Source organism: Papaver somniferum, unplaced genomic scaffold (assembly GCF_003573695.1).
Source record: "Papaver somniferum cultivar HN1 unplaced genomic scaffold, ASM357369v1 unplaced-scaffold_27316, whole genome shotgun sequence".
Taxonomy (NCBI): Eukaryota; Viridiplantae; Streptophyta; class Magnoliopsida; order Ranunculales; family Papaveraceae; genus Papaver; species Papaver somniferum.
In genome coordinates this window covers 1-642 of record NW_020638060.1, presented here as the reverse complement: position 1 = coordinate 642, position 642 = coordinate 1, and the positions used below count along the sequence as shown (strand labels likewise).

General features: G+C 40.2%; 1 protein-coding gene across 1 annotated transcript in view; it reads left to right on the top strand.

Annotated features, from left to right (window-relative positions):
* LOC113341250 (probable inactive ATP-dependent zinc metalloprotease FTSHI 1, chloroplastic) overlaps nt 1–603 on the top strand; it is a 933-nt gene extending 330 nt beyond the window's left edge. Inside the window, exon 2 of the mRNA XM_026586199.1 lies at nt 123–603. Within this exon, the coding sequence (XP_026441984.1) occupies nt 123–311 (189 nt within the window). The 3' untranslated portion in view covers nt 312–603. The remainder of the gene's footprint in view (nt 1–122) is intronic.
* Nucleotides 604–642: the final 39 nt, after the last annotated feature.

Sequence of the window (642 nt, the reverse complement as noted above, 5' to 3'; positions counted from 1 at the left end):
TTTCTATAAAGTTTTAATTGTCCCTGATTTTTGAGGTTGGTCTTTGCAGCCTAGCTTCATATATTCTGGTTTAGGTTCTACCTCTTATATTTTCATTACTATATTTCTTGATCTTTCTTCAGGTTCTTTTGGATAATATGGAGATCAGTGGAGACGAAATTGAGTATATCCTTGATAATTACCCAGAAGAAACACCCTTAAAACTGCTTCTGGAGGAGGAGAATCCAGGAACTTTGCCGTTTTTTGAGACAGAAAATGGTCTGGATTTGGAGTTATCCTTCCTAGCCCCATCGGAAGTGGAGATCTCGTAATACAGGTGGCTTGTGCTTCCCTGCTCAACTTATGGTATAGAGAGATTGTGCTTCCTAGGAGGTCAGCATGTATGGATTAGCCCAGCTTAGACTAGTGGGCGTGGGAAACCCTCAGGTGAGGCGGACTGGTCAGGAAGGCACAAAAGAGTGTTATCAACCAGCAATTTTGTAGTCTCATGTGCCCTATGGTGTATATTTCTTTAATCTACAGAATCATTTGGTATGAAAGTTGAAAAGGATCCCTATACAAAAGGTGCTAATAGAGTTGAAAAAGCATTTCTTTGCGGGTGTTTCAACTTCCAGTGTTAGAAAACTGCACCAAATATCGAAT